At 41.0% G+C, this 17,702-nt stretch overlaps 3 protein-coding genes across 5 annotated transcripts; 2 read left to right on the top strand and 1 right to left on the bottom strand.

The window, feature by feature from the left end:
* Positions 1-9,027, top strand: boka (BCL2 family apoptosis regulator BOK a). 3 transcript variants are annotated; one of them, XM_030049019.1, is made up of 5 exons: positions 1-202; positions 434-805; positions 1,875-2,003; positions 6,312-6,475; positions 7,818-9,027. In XM_030049019.1, exons 2-5 carry the CDS (start codon positions 583-585, stop codon positions 7,941-7,943), a joined length of 642 nt encoding a protein of 213 aa, XP_029904879.1. In that variant the 5' UTR covers positions 1-202; positions 434-582; the 3' UTR covers positions 7,944-9,027. The 3 variants fall into 3 exon arrangements, with proteins under 3 accessions (XP_029904879.1, XP_029904877.1, XP_029904878.1); XM_030049017.1 differs by having other exon boundaries at positions 430-805; XM_030049018.1 differs by having other exon boundaries at positions 1-805.
* Positions 9,028-9,408: 381 nt separating this feature from the next.
* On the top strand, positions 9,409-16,061 carry atg4b (autophagy related 4B, cysteine peptidase). The gene is made up of 13 exons (XM_030049015.1): positions 9,409-9,496; positions 11,018-11,119; positions 11,257-11,328; positions 11,436-11,534; positions 11,758-11,859; positions 11,947-12,019; positions 12,231-12,310; positions 13,660-13,856; positions 14,300-14,378; positions 14,514-14,659; positions 14,823-14,879; positions 14,996-15,089; positions 15,198-16,061. The coding sequence occupies exons 1-13, from the start codon at positions 9,487-9,489 to the stop codon at positions 15,269-15,271; spliced, it is 1,185 nt and encodes a 394-aa protein (XP_029904875.1). The 5' UTR covers positions 9,409-9,486; the 3' UTR covers positions 15,272-16,061.
* Positions 15,801-17,578, bottom strand: dtymk (deoxythymidylate kinase (thymidylate kinase)). Its single transcript, XM_030049020.1, has 5 exons — positions 17,285-17,578; positions 16,955-17,063; positions 16,625-16,715; positions 16,322-16,519; positions 15,801-16,208 (listed from the first exon to the last, which is right to left on the bottom strand). Exons 1-5 carry the CDS (start codon positions 17,412-17,414, stop codon positions 16,098-16,100), a joined length of 639 nt encoding a protein of 212 aa, XP_029904880.1. The 5' UTR covers positions 17,415-17,578; the 3' UTR covers positions 15,801-16,097.
* Positions 17,579-17,702: the final 124 nt, after the last annotated feature.

Genomic DNA, 17,702 nt, shown 5'->3' with positions numbered 1-17,702 from the left:
CACAATAAGTGTCCTTAGAAGGAAACACTGCCAGACTCCAGACTGGAGAGCATTTTTGCGCCTAGAAAGTCAGAAAACTCTTAGCTCGTAAAATACAATGAGCATAGCTACCTTAGATGGGCAGTGACAGTTGGAAAAACAGCTCTCAACACTTTATTTTAGATTATTATAGGTGGGACACATTGATCATATAAAGTCCCGGGTAAGTGTCTCCACAATTATATATATTATACAGGAATGCACTAATTGTCACGCTATAATATTACTGCCAGTTTGGATCGGCTGATAGGTTAATTAACTCACAAGTAACTTTGTCGACTGTATTACTCAACTTTTTTTTTTTTTTTTTTTAGCCGAAATGTTACTTTTTCTTTTTCCTTGGTTGCAGTTTATGTAAGTTTATGGTAGATTTGTATGATTTGGCACCAGGCAGATTCACCTACAGCCACCAAGGGGTGTCTGAAAACCAGGTCCAACCCGTGTGTGCAGTAGAGGACAGCCTGCCAAAGCCTTCCTCTGCCAGGGGGCGGGAGGTGGATTTGGAGAGGGGAGCCCGATAAATCCTCCGCGGATGAGAGGGGCATGGAGATGTTGCGCCGCTCCTCTGTGTTCGCGGCTGAAGTGATGGAAGTGTTTGACCGCTCGCCCACCGACAAGGAGCTGGTGTCGCAGGCCAAGGCCTTATGCAGGGATTACATCCACTCCAGACTGAACCGTGCCGGGATAGGCTGGTCCAAACCCGAACACGGACTGGTGGCATCAGGTGGCACCATGGGAGAGATTTCGTCGGTCCTCATCTGGCTGGGTAGGTGAGATGGACTCGTTGTGGGTCTACCAGAGAGAAAGATCATCTCTACAGTCCAAGTTGAGAGTGTTACGGTGTGTCTGTGTGACAAAGAAAAGGTGAATTTAAAGTTAGAATACTTTAAGTTAGAATACTTTAAGGTGTAATCTATAATGCTTCACAATAATAATACTCCTGTAATATGGTACTTTACTATAGTTTTTTCCCAATAAGGATAGTGCATTTGATCCCAGTGTTGGGTCCAGGGACCACCAGAAGTTCCAGGAAGGGTTTCAGTGTATTACATAGAAAAAAGTCATATAATTTCCCCATTGTTTCACTCCCTAGAAGTCAGCTCAATGACAAAATGTTAAAGTTTTCACTTCACCGGGTGAAGTTATCATCCTAAAGGTAGCTGTTGCAAGTCAGATTGGGCAGCAAATTCGACAATCTAAACTTCTGCTCTTATGGGAAAATATGGGAACTGCTGGTCTTGTGTGTGCACAGTAAAAATAATTTCTCACCCTGTGGTCAAAACAGTGGCCTTCCCCCTGCGGCTTTAGAGGGTCATTTTAAAAATGCATGATGTGATACAGGTGCCAGGTGCAGAATGATTCCAGTTGAGTAAATTAGACTTAAGCAAAATGGACACGTTTATTTTATAATAACTCCAGGATGAACCCGCCATCAACAGCCTTGATTAGTCATTAGTTGAGGTTGAGTTAGATACTATTTGTACTAAGAACTGCAAAGTGAAAGGCACATTTTCTCTGTTTAAACATGCTTCTGTATTATAATGCTTCCAATGTTTTGTTTTGTTTTGTTGTACATGGTACAGCAACTGTGAAAGCATTTTTTCATCCTTGCCCTCTCCAACCATGCTTGCCTGTACCTGAGAAAGATTAAGGAGCTTGAGAAGCAAGGCTAATCGTTTTGTTGACATCATTACTCAGACTACACATTCAATATAATCATCATGGAGTGGGTCTCCATCAAAACAAAGGGGCTTCGCAAAAACTATCTGAATATTCTGTTAAATTAAAGTTTAATAAAGTTTAGCTGTTGTTTTTTGTTTGTTTTTTTGTGCCAGGTGATGAGTTGGAGTACCTACGTCCCAACATTTACCGTAATGTAGCACGGCAGCTCAACATCACAGTAGCATCTGAGAGTGTGGTGTCAGATGCCTTCCTGGCTGTGGCTGCAGACATATTCTCCACAGGTGGGTTCACTTCAAAAACTGTTTGAAATTAGCCATGCAGGCTAATGTTGACAATACACTGTAGGAAGCACAGAGGGAGGGGGACTGTATCACAGAGCCTGGGGTAAATACAATAATAATATTCAAAGTTGCATGGGTTTCCAAAGTAAGTGACCTCAGATTATGCATTGAGGTACTGCTTTTATGACTGTGCTCATGTTTGCTGTGGAGATTAATGGTGCTTCCTCTCAGTGGAGCACGATTTGTTGACATAGATGCTGAGGCAGACACGCACTCAGAGAAACTATGCCACTCATTCCAGTCTACTTTTTATGTAAGAGCAGTGTGTTCCTGCGGTGGTTACAGAGAAGTTGTTTCACTTATTATCCACTTACAGGAAAGGAGCTTGTGTCAGGAAAACGTTCAGCCCATATTAGGTGAAAGTGTTCCTCAAGCGAGTGATTATTGCAGACAGTTTGGACCCCACCCTGGGAGATCGCTCATGAACCTCTGAACCACTTTTCCCTCAGGGAATAACAAAGCACTCTGCTCTAATTAAGGGGCGATTGCGACCCCAACACAAACAGTCTTGTCTTCAGTTTGTACAACAATGTGCAGCTGTACAGTTAATTGAAATCATATCAAAATTGAAATATGGATAAGTGCAGTATGCATTTTGCAGCAGCTGAAATTTTTTAATAAAGGTTAAATGTGACAGTATAGCATTATAAATAAAGTATTGTGGAGCTACAGAGATGCTCTGGCCTACAAAGCATATATATTTTCCCCAAAAAAACAAAACAAACAAAAAAAATATGACAGTTGGGTTCATACCCCAGCAAAAATTATGATGCAAAAATGATCACTAACACTAAAATTGTAAAAATCATCGCAATTGCAACATCTGTCAAAATAATCATATTGTGCAGCCCTACAACAATGCACAGAAAAAATATTTTTTATTTGTTGCAATGTCCAATGTGGACACAATATCTGCTATACAGAATATCTGCTTTAATCTTAACAAACCCTTATGATTATGATTTCTAGCACTTCACTGGAACTTTGCACTGTCCTACAGATAATGTTAGAGGATAGAGACTGTTGAGTGAGTTCACGTTCAGCTTACAGTTGAAAACTCTTCCCCCACTGATTATAAAGTTGGACATAAAACTGACGCAAAGCCTGTCACTATCTAAGAGGAAGTCATGGACTGGTAGATTAGAGCCACAGACTTATCAGGCATACATGCCATACTTTTCTCCACATAGCACAATAAACAAATACTATAAATGAACTATTAAATAATTTAAGAGATAAATAGATTTAAAAAAATACTAATAAAATAAAATACTTTATCTACTCCCATGCTACCATCAGTCTTCATAATTTAAAGATCTTTGAGACCCATTTGCTACATGGCGATAGTTGAGAGAGTACCTAATTGAATAATAGTTACCACAAGTTAGTCGGAGCATTTCATGCATGTGTTCTGTTCTTAAACCAACATCTGATGTGCAGTCGTCTATAGAAAAACTATTCTATGGCTCTAATAAGCACAATGAACAATCCATTATGGGGAAATGGGTCCACATTTGGTTCCAAATAATCTGCAAAATGTGGATGTTTCATGTCTTGTGTGATACAGCATGTGTCTCGTAGAACACTGAATACTGTGGACTTAACACCAGTTACTGCAACTTTATGTAAAAAGTTCAGGATACTTTTCTACAGAGTTGTACACATACACATTATAGGCGTTACCTTGAATTATTATTATAAGGAAAAACAACCAAAAAATAAAATAAAAATTACCTAACCCTAACCCAAACCAAAATATTTCAATTAAAATTTAACTTTTTCAAGTGATACTGCAAGTTATTCTCATGTTACTATTACATAATGTGCCACTGTTATTCAGTTACATACTTACTGTAAAAATGAAACTATAAATCACAGACAATCAGGCCTAAATCACCTCACCATAACCGTTAAAGGTTCACTTAGATCTGAGCTTGAAACATTAGCATCCATGCATGTTGGAGAATGAAGACCCTCTGAAACTGCAGTTACATTTGATGTAAATGCTGGCAGCTCTTATTGCACTTGGGAAGTATTGCTTGGAGAACAACTGTGGCAGGAGAACACCTGCTTACTGCAAGTTCGCTGATGTAAGATTTAAAAGTGCTCTGACTCTGATCTTACACAATGTCTGAGCTCTGTCCTGGTAGAACAATTTGTCCTGGTATCTCCACATGATCTTATAAACACTGTGACTCATATGATTGTCCTCAAGCCCTCTGGATATAATCTCTTCTAAATTCCTCAAAGAGATCCCGGAAGCCACTGGCCTTAATCTGCTAACATTGTTGAATAAATCCATCACCCCTGGCTACGTCCTTAACTATTTTAAGGTTGCCATTGTCAAGGTACCCCAAAAGAAACCCAACCTTGATCGATACCTCCTTTAAAATTGCAGTCCAAGTTACCCTCCAAATGTCCCTCTGTTGGTAAGATTTATGGAAACGTTTTCTTGTTAAACAACTCATATGTTTCAATCTGGTTTCCACCAGCAGCACTGCATCTGATTAGTCCTCTTAAGAGTTTTAAATGACATTGTTAGGCTTGCTGGTGAGTGTGAAGGTGCAGGTGTTAAGTGCTGCTTTTGCCTCTGCTCCACGTAGAGCGCTTCATCCACTGATTTGAATGCAATAATTGTCACTGTTATGCAGACGACACCCAACTCTCTATTTTTGCAAAACCCAGTGACCTCCTTAAACTCAGTGCTCAACATGATTGTTAACATGATTGCTAAAATTAAGGACTGGATTTCCCTAAGTTTCTTCAGCATAACTCTGACGAAACCCAGGTTTTTGTTATAGACTTGGATCATAAAATTGCCATAATCAAACAGCGATGTGGTCCTTTGATCCCTGACATCAAGTCATCTTCAACTGTACACCCAAAACTATCTTTCCATCAAATGGAAAGATGAATTAAGGCTTTTATCATCATCATTAGTATTATATCTCACACAGGGCTTAAGTACTTCAATACTGGCTTTACTGGATTGAATGCCAATTAATTATTGAATGAATTTTATGAATCTGACTACCTAAAAGGCATCGATGAGGCCCTATTATATATCATCATTATATATTTGTGAATTATTGTCCCATCACAAAGCTACCAGGTTGATTAAATAAATACAATCTTGTAGGGAACATGTGTGAGATCAGCAAACACAGATGATTGTTTCCAACAGTGTCCAAAACTCATTTTACCATGTTAGCCTACCATCGATTTTATTGTCCCTCCAGTTAGTATGCCTCGTTCCTGGCTCCGATTTTATTGTCTGTTTTGACAGTATGCGTTTAATTTCTACTAACCCTCTTTCATATTGTTGTTGGTCCTTTTTTACAAAGTGCTTTGTAACTCCAGTTTTAAAAGGGCCTGTATCGATAAAGACATTTTCACCTCCTCAGTTCTTAACTCACCATAACTCAAAATGCAGACCTGTTTTACTCCACTTGTTGCAAATATTACAATTGCACACAAATCTTTCAGAGGCTCAGTGCACGTTTGGGCAATGCTAGTAATGCTTGAATTAAAAGAGGAGGCAGTAAATTTCAGAGTAAAAAATAAAACCAAAACACAAAAAACATGTACAATCTAATGAATCACTGCTGCTGACAAAGCCAGTTTGAGCATGACAGTATTTATAGGGGGTACTGTTGTACAAATTCCAGATTTGGGCTTTAAACAAAGAGAAGCATGTCTACCATTTATGAGAATTTGAAAGCTAAACAAATGACAGTTCTTGAAAACCGACAGGAGTGAGGCTCAATTTGTATGTGCTGGGCATATAAACACTTTAAAAATAGTCCGAGGCTCTGACTTTAAATGGTGTGGTAGATTCAGTCATTACCTAACATTTGAAACAAGCCTGAAAAATGATCTGCTGACTAATCTGATGAGGAATAGTGTATGACCTACATCAAGCCCTGTGTCTGGGCTTCTTTGTTGGGGAAATAGGCATGTAGGCCTCATGGCTGGCTGCTGCTGGGGTTTTATAACTCTTTCAGCTGGAGCTGCTGACTGAGACGATCACCGCCTGAGGCACGTTCCCAACTCCACGTAACCAGCCGCTCTGCCAGGCTTTAACCTTGGACACACAGCCCTCACATCTGTGGGAGCAGATTGATTTCACAGGATGTTTTTATTTGAAACAGCATGACACCTGGGTCAGTCGATACAGCTCTGAGTGAACATTCAGTGTATTTCGTTTTATCCACTTAATAATCCTATCAATTGTGTGTCTCTTGTCAGGTGTGACATGGGGAAAGGTGGTGTCTTTGTATGCAGTGGCAGGGGCCTTGGCAGTGGACTGCGTACGGCATGGCCATCCAGCCATGGTCCACACCATTGTCGACTGCATGGGCGAGTTTGTCCGCAAGAGTCTGACCTCCTGGCTAAGAAGGAGAGGGGGCTGGGTAAGGGGAAATCATTGCTTATTTACTTGTTCGTGCATGCGTGTGTGTCTGTGCTATTCCTGAGACAATGCAAAAGACAAAAGTATGTTTTTTTCTCGACAAAGGTCTTTTTACTGGGTAAGTGTTGATACACACAAACAATTCTGCAATAATTACCCCTTGTTTGATACCTTAAATTTGTGATTCAGCCTAAACACACAAACTGCAGCTGCATCACACACTGACAAGCCCATGTATATCAACTGTCAGTGATTGATTTATTTACTTGTACACATATTAATAGTTGCTCTCACACTTAATCACAGTTCACATAGGTCTATTGAGTTATACCCTCATCTAGGCTATAAGTATGCAAGTGATGGCACAACAGGCCTATGGGAAAATGCATACAAACAAGCAGTGCAGGAGAACTGAACTCATTGATACTATTTGAATTTAACAATGAACTTTTAATTTGCAAAAATCAACAGCCAAACATAAAACTGAGTGATAGCTTAGGACAGAAGAGAACATCACTCCTCTCTATAACCCTGTGAAGAGAACATCTGATAAAATGCAGAAATAATTGTGCTCAAGTGGAGCTCAGGCAGAAAATGGAGCGAGGTCTGGCAAAGGGCCTCTGTCTGTGTTCTGCTTTGTTGACAAGCCATGAAAAGTGAACAAAGGCTCTTCTACTAAGACCGAAATGGCACATTTGAAAAGAACACACAAAACTAATTAAAGATAACCATGCGTCCTAATCTAGTCCTGCTGCCCTGTTGCTGTCGAAGCTGGAATCCCCAAAGCACTTTTGTTTTGCAGATAAGTGGGGTATCACGAAATGCAAAGCAATGCATTGTGTAACCAACCACAAAAGCACACATAAGGCACCTATTTTCACCCCACAAAAACAGGCTGATCTGTACATTTTTATTCCAGTAAGAGCTGATGTCAGCATGGAGCACATCTAAATAGCACTTTATGATTTTACCTCTTGCCCAGGGGGAACATTGATGTGTCACTGTGCTTTGTTATTTTATTGAAAAATGAGAATCTTTTGCTAGTTATATAAATAGCTTGTTGAAGTATGCATTGTTGGGATTATAGTGTTGGCTTTGGCTTGAAAATAACATATTTGTGGGCCAGTTGCACATCTTCTTACTGCAGTTTCCCAAGATGTTGTCAAAGCAAGAGCACATTTTGGATTTAGAAGCTCCGAGCAATGTCATACTCGCATACAGCCGATCTCTTTGAAATGTGACAAATACTTTTTTTTGTCCTGTTGATTCATTTCACTATCATACTTGATACGAATCATTTGGAGACTGACTGTGTCATTGTGCTTCTTCTACTGTGACTACAGGTGGATGTAACAAAATGTGTGGTGAACACTGATCCCAGCTTTCGCTCTCATTGGCTGGTATCTGCTGTCTGTGCCTGTGGACACTATCTGAAGGCGATGGTGTTTTACCTCCTCAGAGAAAAGTGAACGGCATGGTGATAAACTGGATAATGAACAGCTGCTGTCATTCACCAGTATAGCCCACCACCACTCCATTAAAGCATCCACTGCTTTGGATATGTTTACACTCATGGAAGTTTGCACTGTCTCCACCGATGACCACTCCTCCCTTCACAGATAACGTGGACCCGCCTTGCCCTGTCTGCTTCACATGCTATACAGTGTCTATTTATTGTTAATGATATTATGACACACCTGAGATGCTGTTTAAAAAAAAAGGCAAGTGTATTATATCATGTAAATCTTTTGCTGTTTGGTTTTTGTGTTTATCACCTGTGTTGGAGTTTCCATCATTTCTGTGCAAAATCTGTTTGAAAGAAACCCCAAAGTGATTCTTTTCCCTTGTGAAGTTATGTCAGATTGATCAAGGTCTTCCATAAACAATAGAAATGGCTGTTTTTCAGTGATTGGGCTGCCCCTAGTGGCTGAAAATAATTACTCTAACATCTGTGTTGTGTTGAGTCTGGGGCTTGTGTCTTGCAGACATGCAATGTATATCAGGGCCTCTCACTTGGCTGGCACATGTGGCACAAGTGCTCATACTAAATATACAAATAACTTTTTATTGTAACTAATATGTGTGTGTTTGAATGGAAATAATAAGAATGTTGTAGTTGTGATGTACAAAAATCTCAGTTTGAAAATGTAAAGAGTGGATTCATCAAAAAGGAGACCAAGCGGTCATATGTCATATAGCTGTGCACATTGTACTTTTCATGGATCTCTCTCTCTCTCTATTTGTGTGTGTGTGTGTGTGTGTGTGTGTGTGTGTGTGTGTGTGCGTGCGTGAGAGAGAGAGACTTGCGTGTGCGCGCTAACACGCCCGCATACATATGTTTCTTTTTTCCCCACTGTGAGGCAATATGTTTTGTTTGAATTGTTTCCTAACATCCACTGTAATTATATGTTACAGTACATTTCCGCTGAGTTAAGCACTTTTATACCATTTCATTTTACGAATGGAATTTATTCTGTGAATAATTTCACGTTTATACGGCATGCAGCACTGAGTGTCCTAGGAAATAATAATAATAAAAAAGTTTTCCTGTCACAAAACCGAGTTGACTCGTTGATGTGCACATACATAGGCCTTCTTTTATCATCATTATTATTCCTCTGATAGCAGCACCCCGTTGGCTTTATTGAAATATGGCATTTCCCCAATCCAGCAGAAGGTAAACACGCAGTCACGAGACATATGACACGTTTAAAGGCTCTGTTTACAGACGGAGCGGCAGTTGGTAGAAGTCAAATCTTGCCCTGGTGCGCTGATCTCTATATCATGCGTGCAGCGCGGCCCAAAGAGAAGCCAGCCGCAGTGCAAATCCAAATCTGCACAAGTATCACTCTTAGAGCTAAAACGATCCCTCCGCCCAAAACAGAAGCTCCTATTGGATGATTTCCAGAAGACCCGCCCCCCGCCGAATTCCGCAACAAACATCCTCTTCCCATTGGCCAGGCGGTTTGCAGTGCTGGACACAACAAACAAGATAGGGTGAAGACCGTCGGGATGGATGCAGGTAGGCAGGATTTTGCCACAAATAACTGACTTTTCTCCACTTTAATACGCCAACATAACCACGGAATAGTTACAGTATGGATGTTTTATACATGGAAACAAATTCCCGACTCTGTCACGAAAGGATAGCCAACATGAACTGTCAATCCGAGACACAGACCCCTTATTGCTTTCTTTAGCTACGCTAGCCTGCTAACGTGATGACTATAGCTAACTGCGAGCTAACGGTAGCTAGCTGGTAGTATATCTTGTTGATTCCTCGCACTGACAGCTAATAGTACAACTTTATAGCTCATTGTATGGTATCCAGATGTCACCCACAATTGTTTCACGGACTCTGTTACGCCATTACATACTTGGTGTGTATCCTTGGAGTGACTCTGACGATACGCCCAAGATGAGACATCCCCTTTCGATGCACTGTCACCATCAGTCATTAGGCTACTGTTAGCACGGAGAAAGCTATCCAAGGCTGCCTTTCAGATGCTGCTTCGGTCATACCAGCCCCAATTAACAGATTTAAGTGACAATACTGAGCAGCCATTCTCTTGACAGCTGACACTAGTAAGCGACTCAACCTAAACAAATTTAAGCTAGCATACGTCAAATGTATGCCTCCATCCTGTAGGAGCCTGTAAGGCACGCAACTGCTTTTTTTTTTGTCTCTGTCAAAGTCAACCAATCAGTGGTAACCGGACAGCCTACTAGTCAACTTACTTAGACTACATTGTAGAAGACTTTTTTTTTTTTTTTCTAATTTACATAAAATACCAGGCGTCAATAGCAACTTTTTCTTCTGGAACTGAGGAACTGCATAACTTAAATGGATATCCACTCAACGCTGTGCCAAATTTAAGAGCTGGCTGCGAGCCCAGTAATCATCCTGATTGCAGTGAAGAAAGTCTACATATGCAAGTCTATAATTGTGATTAAGTTTTTTTTTTTTTTTTTTTTTTTTTTTTAACAGTGCCTGTAAACACTGTTGGGGGAGGTTGGAGTAGCTGTCTCCAGCACCAACTTTTTTTTTTGTTTTTAGTGGTAGACTGAATTTTGGAAAGAAACTTGATGATATGCATACATATATTTAAAACAGCAGTTTTTGCAAGGGTGACCTTTCCAGGATGTACAGTAATGTGTGACACTTGGTTGATCCTGACAGCGAAATTGTCCTCTCATTTGTATAGGATGTCACAGGTGAGGTCAACTACAGAACAGCGCTACCGGCGATAGAGATTCAATGCAAGGGCAGCTAGGCAGGGTGAATGCTTGTGGACTGGAAATTTTGAACCCAGCCACTTCCGACTGAAGGGTGGTCCCCTTACTCACTGTACCACTGTGGAGCTACATCTCAGCCCTGTCAAGGCCGCTCAGGGACACACTATCCTTACAAACTGATTGCTGGCAGCACTGTTACCAACTGCAACAAGTGGCCAGCAGACAGCAAAATAATAATGAGGGTCCTCTCCCTTTGTTAGATGCTTCCCACAGTTTCACCGTTGATTCATGTCCTCATGCTTTCCAGCTACCTTGACGTACGACACACTTCGCTTCGGAGAGTTTGAAGATTTTCCTGAGACCTCAGAGCCTGTGTGGATCTTAGGGAAAGAATTCAATGCACTCACAGGTAGGATGGGATTGCAGAAGATATGTAGTTTTCATAAAAATCTGTGGTGGCAGAGAGACGGAAAGTAAGTCACTGATGAAATCATAACAGAACAGGTAAATGATTTGCTGATGCACTGATTTCTGCTCTTCATTTAGAGAAAGAGGAGATTTTATCAGATGTCACTTCACGACTGTGGTTCACATACAGAAAAAACTTCCAGCCAATTGGTAAGTCAAGACAACCAATGTGTAATTTGTTGAATAATGTGGGTTTGTTCTTTCTATTTATTTATTTATTTTTTAAGAGAATGATATGCATGACACTTGTGTTACAGGGGGGACAGGACCAACTTCAGACACAGGCTGGGGATGTATGTTACGGTGTGGCCAGATGATCCTTGGCGAGGCCTTGGTCTGTAGACACTTAGGCAGAGGTATGACTCATTTAAAAATATGAAGAAATCTGATCTTGACACAGTCAATCATAATCATTTGACATGCGACAGCAACAAATATAGCTCGTTGTTTACTGAGGGATGAGTTTTTTACCAAGAGACTCTCAGCACTGTCTGACACAGACCACTGTTATCGAGTTAGTACACTATACCATGAAGAGCTTGCTCAAGTAGCCTTGATAACTGGCTGTTTGTTTATCAGACTGGAGATGGGTCAGAGGCCAGAAACAAAAAGAAGAATACATCAGTATTCTCAATGCCTTCATTGACAAGAAAGACAGCTACTATTCCATCCATCAGATTGGTAAGCACTGACCTTCAGCCCTATACATTTATGACATATGTTAAAATAATTTCCTTAAAATTAGCCTCTTTTTCTCCTTAAATACAGCTCAAATGGGAGTCGGTGAAGGAAAGTCTATAGGCCAGTGGTATGGACCAAACACAGTGGCCCAAGTTCTTAAGTAAGTGTTGTCTAAAGAAACTATATAGCCATTGTGCTATCCCCATTTCCAGATAATGACTACACACACAGAAATAAAGGACTATCTTGTCTCTTTTTCACTCTCTATATCAACAACCCACTGTTAAACAGTTTTAAAGAGTCTGAATTCTGTACTTAGGAGGTTAAATACACTTCAAGAAAACTGTCTCACTGTGCTGTCGTCTTCTCAGGAAACTGGCAATGTTTGACTCGTGGAGCCGATTAGTTGTGCATGTGGCAATGGATAACACTGTGGTCATCGAGGAGATCAGTGAGTACAGTCGTGCTACCCCCTTTGCCTTTTGAAAATTGTCCTCCCTCTTATTCATTAGCACAAGCAGGATAAATATCACTTCTGTACTACTCTGGGTTAAACTGTGCTCTGTTTAGAGATCCGTAGTGTCAGTGTACTCTTTATACAGTGTCTTACTCAACTACAGGACAAAGTTCCAAGTAAGGTAGAAACATCCAGGAATACTTGTAGGGCTAAATAAATGAAGTCCACATTTGTCCAAAGACAGTGTTTCAAGTATTTTTCATGTACAAATATTTAAAGAGGATGTAAAATGTCTCCTAGGCAGAAAGCCTCCCTCAGATAGGTTGTTTTTAAAATTTAGCTACAAAGGAAAGCAGACATATGGCTGCTGTCACTATTTGAAAGTTGAAGAGGCCTACTCAGGTCCATGCAAAGAGGACCTGTCCATCAGTAGTTGAGTCTAAACTAAGCTAAGCTGTCACAGTGAGAGTTTTAGCCTCATATTGAACCAATATAATGTATGGGTTTCTTGGTCATAAAACTAAACTTGCTAACAGATTAAGACTGAAAAACTTACCAAAAAAGGAACACAGACTACATGTGATTATATTCTGAGAAAAGACTTTTTTGTCCCACTAGGAATATGTGCTTTGCAGAGTGTTTACACTTAACACTTGCAAGCTGCATAATAAATTAGAAACTAACGTGTAGCATGAGAAAATGCATGGCATAAAAGGAGAAAAAGTGACAAATTACCACTGCAACATAGGAACATCAAAGCCAGACAAGGAGCCGGTAGCTCAAGAGTGTAATATAAGATTGTTAAAGGAACAGTACGTACTGCCCCAGCAAACGCCAACAAACACCAACACTCAGGTGTGGTTGGGTTCTTTTGGATCAGTGTGTTCAGCCTGTTGATGTCTGTTGGGTTGTGGAGTGTTTGATCGATCTGACATGATTTTACAACAAACTCCATTTAAGTCTAATGTAGCTTACCACCACTCTTGATAACTTTGGTTCTCCACTTTGAAAAACAGTCCAGCCAGCCCTTACCTTGTGTTGCAGAATGTGTATAAATACTGAATAAAAATCAGACTATATATACAAGTAAAACCTGTTTCCACTTCAAAACTTCACATCAGGCAAATAGTAGAATCTCCAATTTCAACTGTGTAAAATGAATATAGAGCCATGTTTAGACTAGAATTAAAAGGAAACTTACCAGCAAAATCCCACTTTAGACAGATGGTAGACCACTTCAGAATATACACACCATTGAAAAGGTATTTGGCCATTCTGGTGTGTAATTTCAAATGAAACCACTTTAAAGTGTTATGAAAGATTGGTTATTTTTTTCACCATAGAACGTCTTTGTATGCCTTGGCTGGACTTTGGAGGAGCCTGTGCTGAACCAGAGGGGGCGGGCGAGCTCAATGGCTGCCTGGAGGGGGCCTGTGCCCTGGCCGAGGAGGAGACTGCCCTCTGGAAACCTCTTGTCCTACTCATCCCCCTCAGGCTGGGCCTGAGTGACATAAATGAGGCCTACATTGAAACTCTCAAGGTATGATAATATACATTTACACTGGAGAGCTGTTATATTAACTGCATTTTCCTCATCTTGTTTTTTTTTTTTTTTTTTAAATGGGGGAAAGTGGTTACAGCGTTGAACATTTTAAGTGCTGTTGTTTTATTCAGACATGGGCACTGACTCCAGAAACTTAATTTGCCAAATCAGAAATTGCCTTTGTCATTTGCTTTGTCACAGGTGTTTATAATTTGCTCAGGGTCAGGTGCTCCCAAATTAGTTCTGCATTTGTCCAAAGCCCTTGCATAAAACATGGACATCTGTTCCACCTCTTACTCTCCACAGTTGGACAAGAGAAAACCAAATCTCAGAATAGACTGACAGTACCCCCTTGAATCACAACCACAGCTTGCATTAAAAGGAGGCAAATTCAACCACAGCTGGGGTCAGATAAACCCTCTCATTGTCTCTGTTCACAGCAATGCTTCATGCTGCCTCAGTCCCTGGGTGTTATTGGGGGAAAACCCAACAGTGCCCATTACTTCATCGGTTATGTCGGTATGTTCTGTCTTTGTTAGTGAAATGAGCACTCAGCTGTGCACTGCAAGCAGCTCGTGCTCGCCTTTTGAACGTTACTTTGAGCAAGAGAGCAGGCTGACTCTCAACACGCTCATCCTCCTTTTCAACATTCAGGAGAGGAGCTCATCTATTTAGACCCGCACACCACACAGCCTGCAGTGGAGCCGTATGAAGACGGCCAAGTCCCTGATGAGACGTACCACTGTCAGCACCCACCCTGCCGCATGCACATCTGTGAACTGGACCCATCCATCGCAGCGGTAGGAACAACACGGGTTGTGTAGGGCAGAGACTTTGCAAAATATCAAACAAACCTTTCTATTGCTGAATATGAATGTGAGTAGGCCGAAACTTTTATGCAGTCATGTTCCACAGCTGCTCAACAGATTTTTTTCCTGTTTTTTTTTTTTTTTTTTTTTTTAGGGTTTCTTCTGCAAAACTGAGGACGAGTTTGATGACTGGTGTATGCGCATTCGAAGGGTAAGTCTCTATGGACGCTTGATACTCCTGACTGTAATAGCTGTTAAATATAGGATCAGTATACTATTAGAGGAACAGCTGCATAATGAAATGAGCTGCTCCATATTTTTTTTTAGCTGTCCTGCAACAGAGGAGGCTTGCCCATGTTTGAGCTAGTAGACAGTCAGCCCTCTCACATGGTCAGTGTGGATGTCCTTAACCTCACCCCTGGTAAGTATCAGCATTTTTACAAGCCGTATTTGTGTGTAAGTACCTTTAAAACATTCTCCTTTTGGGAAATGTAATTAATCACACCTTTTTCCCCTCCTACCATTGCAGATTTCTCAGACTCTGACAGGTTGGAACGGTTCTTTGACTCAGAGGATGAAGAGTTTGAGATCCTGTCCCTGTGAGGAACATATGAACAATGAGTTACTGTTCTTGACAGTAGGCAAAAGATTCTCTGTCTCTTCTCTGTATCAGAAGGGAAGCCAAAGGGGATGAAGATTACTGGTGACCTCTCGAGCCAGTCCAGCACCAATGGTGTAGTCATGTGTGTCACACAGCGTTCTTCTCAACAGCCTCTGAATGCTCTCTGTATCCAACATGGAGACTGCCTGGTGGAGGCAGTAGCAGGAGCTCAGGATAAATTCTGTATGCACATCTTCACATAAATGTGTTTCCATTTGAGTCTTAACACTTTAAATGTTTATTTTGAAGTGATATGGTGCCTTTCCCTGACTCCATAAGCAGAATTGCCATAACAGTTTTTGTTGTTTAGACACACAATGGTTCATGACACCCATGGCTTACGCAGTTTGTCACTAATATCTGAAGTCTGTAACAGCCTGTAATGAAACCAAATTTAGTCAAATTTGCAGACCAAGTTGTATTAATTGTTCATGCAAAGTATCCTTGTCAAGTCTAAAATCTGTACACTTGTTCATTTGAAGATTATTTATTTACTCAACACAATTATGTAGACAGGTGAAAAGAACAATAGACATGTAATGGAAAAGGATTAAAAAGTTAAATAAAATCAAAATCTTTGACAAATGGAATATTTCTCATGTATTCCGACATAACGTGTCAGCATATCCGAGTAACAATTATGTGATATTATTCTTCTCAATTAAGCAGTGTCAGGTGACAGACTAAGCAGAGAGTGAGGTCCACTGAAGATGTCAAGTGATAGTGATTAAATTAAAAAAAAAAAAAAAAGCCTACTTTGGTCCAAGTTCACTGCCACAGCTCCCCAAGTGGCTGGCTCTCAGCTGTGGTGATAGCTTTTAAGCTATGGTTTTTAATGTTCATGTGTACATCCTCGACATTTTGAGAAGCATCAATTACCTGGGAGAGATACAATCATAGAAGTTTAGGTCATAAATTGTGTTCAGTTTTCACTGATTGAAATAACACAAGCTAGGATAAATCCACAAGTCAACTCTTGACATCTCTCATACCTTCCAGTTCACTGAAGGATCCTTCATCAGCTGTTCAAACTTCTGCAGGACTGCTCTCTGGAAAACGCTGTTCTCGTATCTCTCCTCTCCAAACTGACCTCTTAGCGCAGCCTCGGTTGGACTCAGCTGGAGGAACATGACAACATCTGGCTTCGGCAGCCCCATGTCAGGCTTCATGCACCAGTCCAGAGAGAAGCCCTGTGCATGGAGCAGAAGACAGACGTGACAAGCTGACCTGACAAGTTCACTGACATGCTTTCATGGATGAAAGAGTGCAGTGTGGAGGGTTGGAACAAGACTCACTGGCTTGGCGCTGGTGAAAGCAGCTCCACTGAAGGCATACCTGTCTACAACCAGAGTGATACCTTGCTCCAGCTTCTTCTTCATTAAAGGCCTGAGAAACAAATATGTTGCACAAAGAACACAATGCATTACTTATGAAAGCCCAACACAGGAAGCCATTCAAAGCTGATGTTTCAAATAGTACCCCTTTTAACTCGCTTCCTCAATATTCGCATGCATCTTGGTGTTCTATCAAGGACAATATTGTCTACTTTCACACATTACTACATTAGGCTACCTGGCAAGGAAAGTATCACAATAAACAGTAAAACAAATTAGACAATTTCTCACACAAGTTCCCAGCGGTTTGCAGAAAACAACAGGTGCACTGTGTGATCCTCCAAATCGCTTTTCTTTTCGAGGTAGGCGCTAATCAGCTGCCCGATGGTCGTGGTTCTATCTGTTTGAGAAACCCAGACCATTACAATACTGAATACACAAATATGTGATTCGTACAATTTTTACAAAACAAAGGATAGGTTTTTAAACGCATTAAACCTTACAATAGATACATTTTATTATAATATATGCATACATATATGTTCATAAAAAAAAATTCTAACCCTAACCCAGTTTGTGATGGAATGTTAGTGCCAGGTGGGAACAGGGCCTTGGTCTCACCTGGGAACCGCATCATCTCCGCCGGTCGGCCGCTCCGCTGCAGCGCCTGCACTAGCTTGTGGCACTGGGTGGTCTTCCCAGCTTTGTCCACCCCCTCCAGTACGATGAGAGCTCCTCTTTTACACGCCATTGTCCCCAGACTGTACGTGCTGTCGTCTGGTTTACAACTGGACGGTTACGACGAGCCCTTTCTGCAAATCTCAGACTTGACGAGCCCTTTCTGCAAATCTCAGACTTGACACTAGACGCTCACATCAACTCCCGTAAGCCATTTACGCGCCTTTTCCTGGCGTACTTCCTGGCGTAAAGGAAGTACGTGCAGCAGCTTCCTTTACCGCCCCCACCCCCCGCCCCCCCAAAAAGGTCATGCTTTTTCCTACAAATTATTCGAATTTCTCTTCATACCAATTATTAATGC

Source organism: Myripristis murdjan, chromosome 4 (assembly GCF_902150065.1).
Source record: "Myripristis murdjan chromosome 4, fMyrMur1.1, whole genome shotgun sequence".
In the NCBI taxonomy this organism is placed as follows: Eukaryota; Metazoa; Chordata; class Actinopteri; order Holocentriformes; family Holocentridae; genus Myripristis; species Myripristis murdjan.
Note: the sequence above shows the minus strand (reverse complement) of the source record. Positions and strands in the feature narration are given on the sequence as shown.